At 57.0% G+C, this 2419-nt stretch overlaps 1 protein-coding gene across 6 annotated transcripts in view; it reads right to left on the reverse strand.

Moving 5' to 3' along the window:
* Nucleotides 1–1143: 1143 nt before the first annotated feature.
* The window catches only part of satb2 (SATB homeobox 2), a 45540-nt gene continuing 44264 nt past the window's right edge, over nucleotides 1144–2419 (reverse strand). For 4 of the 6 annotated variants that reach the window (XM_076263953.1, XM_076263952.1, XM_076263956.1 and 1 more), the window contains exon 13: nucleotides 1144–2417. In XM_076263953.1, coding sequence (XP_076120068.1) covers nucleotides 1716–2417 — 702 coding nt within the window. In that variant the 3' untranslated portion in view covers nucleotides 1144–1715. The remainder of the gene's footprint in view (nucleotides 2418–2419) is intronic. The other 2 variants (XM_076263954.1, XM_076263957.1) reach the window with 1 other exon arrangement.

Raw genomic sequence — 2419 nt, forward strand, 5'->3', positions numbered from 1 at the left:
CTGACATTGGACCATGACAAATACAACTAAAAATAACAGCGATGACTGCAATAACAGCCATAACAACAACAATAATAATAACAATAATCATGGATAAAGATAGTAATAAATAGAGTCATGGAGTTTATGTGGGTAGGGTTGGTGAAGTGGCACACGGAGTACCAGTCTGGGGGGAGGGAAATGTTGGATAAGTATGAGGGGTGGGCTACCGCACATAAAGTGCTTGATTGTTGACATTTGCTGCATGTCTTTTCTGTGTTTTTTTCCGACTCTTGTGTGGGTTAAAGGTAGGGAGAGGCTGGCCGACTGCAGTGGCATTAGTCCATGTTTCTGAAGCTCCCCCTTTGTTTTGGCTGTTCTAGCCCTCTGTGCCCCGGTGTCCTCAAAGTCTTTTTCTCTGATTGCTTCTGCTTGCTTGGTGGCCAGCGTGTAATCAGATGACAGCCGAGGCAGCAGAGGATTACACAAAGTTGTTGTTGTTGATGATGTTGTTGTTAACAAACACTCAGAAACCTAAGAAGAACAGATGAGTGTCGGAGACAGGCTGACAAACAGACAGGCTTTGGGGTGGTGCTTATCAAGGTGGGGAAGAAGAGGAGAGGAGGTGGGGGAGGGGGGGGGGTACCACACAGACTGATGGGACCAATGTGGCTGGTCGGGCGAGGGGTTGGGGTTGGGGTGGGGGTGGGGGTGGATGTGGGGGTGGATGTGGGGGTGGCGTGTGGGGGAGGCTGAGGGAGGGACGCCTCTCCTCTCTCCTCAAAGTGGCTGTCGGGCTCGGCACAGACCACACATGTTTATAATTGGATTGATGGGCTGAGCTGTTGTATACACCCCACAGCCCACTCCCTCCTCTCTCTCTCTCTCTCTCTCTCTCTCTCCACCACCTCCAGTCTCCACCCTACTCTTAAACAGTCTCGCACGGTTACCCCCCACATGCCCCGACCTCCCCCCATCAGACACCGCCAGGAATGCCTTGTCGAAGGGACGCAGGGAGGAAGAGGCAAGCCACAACCGCCCACACAGCTGCTTGATCAGGCAGGAGTACATCCTCGCCTGTCCTTTGAGAGGTCCAAAGCTCCATTGTCCCTCTTGCTGTTAAGGTGGAGGGGGCGATTTGACTCAACTTAAGGGGGGGGGGGGGGGGGGGGGCATCTCTCCTCTCTCAGTTCTCTACACGCCCCCATGAGTGTTGGGCATAAAATTGCAATTTTATTTGTCATTTAAAGATTCCATTTAGTGTTAATGGATAAGTGTTGTCTATTGGGTGATAGTATTTTAAAACATAAGTGTTTGGGTGATTCTGCAGTTGAACTGCATCACAAGCAAATCAGTAAACTCATGATCACCACAGTGAGATGACATGGGACTCTTGAAGCACAGGCACACACTCGCTGTCTGTTCAAAATCTCATCCACCATCCTTTGGTACTGATATCTCTTTGTCAGCGCTCAACAAAACGTAGTGATTTAGTAACCTATATGAGTCGCTTTATAAGTGTGTGGCTGCCTGTTCATGGGAGCCTACTGGCAATCAATCCCCTACGGTGCCTGTCAGTCAGTTCAGAGGTCAGAGGTCAGGGCAGACCGCTGCGAGCCTTTGCCGTTGGACAGTTTTAGTGTGTGACCACCTCTTCCTCTCCCTCCCCCTGTCCCTCCCCGTCCCGGCCTGCTACCCCCCTCCCCTGCCCTCGTCGTGGCCGTGTGTTGGGGGTCTTATCTGTGGTAGTCGGCCTGCTCGCGGGGGCTGGAGGACGAGCCGCTGGGGGGCAGGGAGCTGGGCCTGGAGTGGCCCTTGTCCTTGCCCTCGTCCGGGCCGCCGCCGCAGCTGGGGGTCGGGGTTGAGGTGGCGGACGACCCGCCTGCCGCGGAGGAGGATGCGGCTCCGGGTCCGCCGGCGCCCTCCTGGCCACCGTAGATCTCCTCGTGGCCGTCCTCGCTGGACTCGGCGTCCTCGGAGCCCGAGAGCAGCTCCTCGTCGCGGTACTCGGACACGTCCACTCCGCCGCCAGCCGCGCTCTCGGCTCCGAGCTCCTTCAGTCGCCCGTGGTGCTTGACGTGGTAGCGCTGGTTCTGGAAGAACTTGATGATGGTGTGCTTGGGCAGGTCCAGCTGGGCCGAGAGCGTGTGGATGGCCTCCTGGTCCGGGTAGAGCCCCACGTCCTGGATGAAGCTCTGCAAGATGCCCAGCGCCTCCAGGGAGATCTTGGTGCGCGAGCGCGGCTTCTTGGGCCCGGCGCCGGCCCCGCTGGGACAGCCTGCTGCTGCGGCGGCGGCGGCGGCAGCAGCGGACGAGGAGGCGCTGTTCTGTGATGTCTCGTCCACTGCGGAGCTGGGCAGGGGCTCCTCGTGCATGGGGGAGTGGTCCTTCAGGGGCTGTGGCGGGTGCCGGTGCAGAACCTGACGGGGGAAAAAGAACT

This window comes from Alosa pseudoharengus, unplaced genomic scaffold, assembly GCF_046254945.1.
Source record: "Alosa pseudoharengus isolate Yale_2024_CS ecotype anadromous, Long Island Sound unplaced genomic scaffold, YU_APseudo_1.1 YU_APseudo_1.1_scf_3, whole genome shotgun sequence".
In the NCBI taxonomy this organism is placed as follows: Eukaryota; Metazoa; Chordata; class Actinopteri; order Clupeiformes; family Clupeidae; genus Alosa; species Alosa pseudoharengus.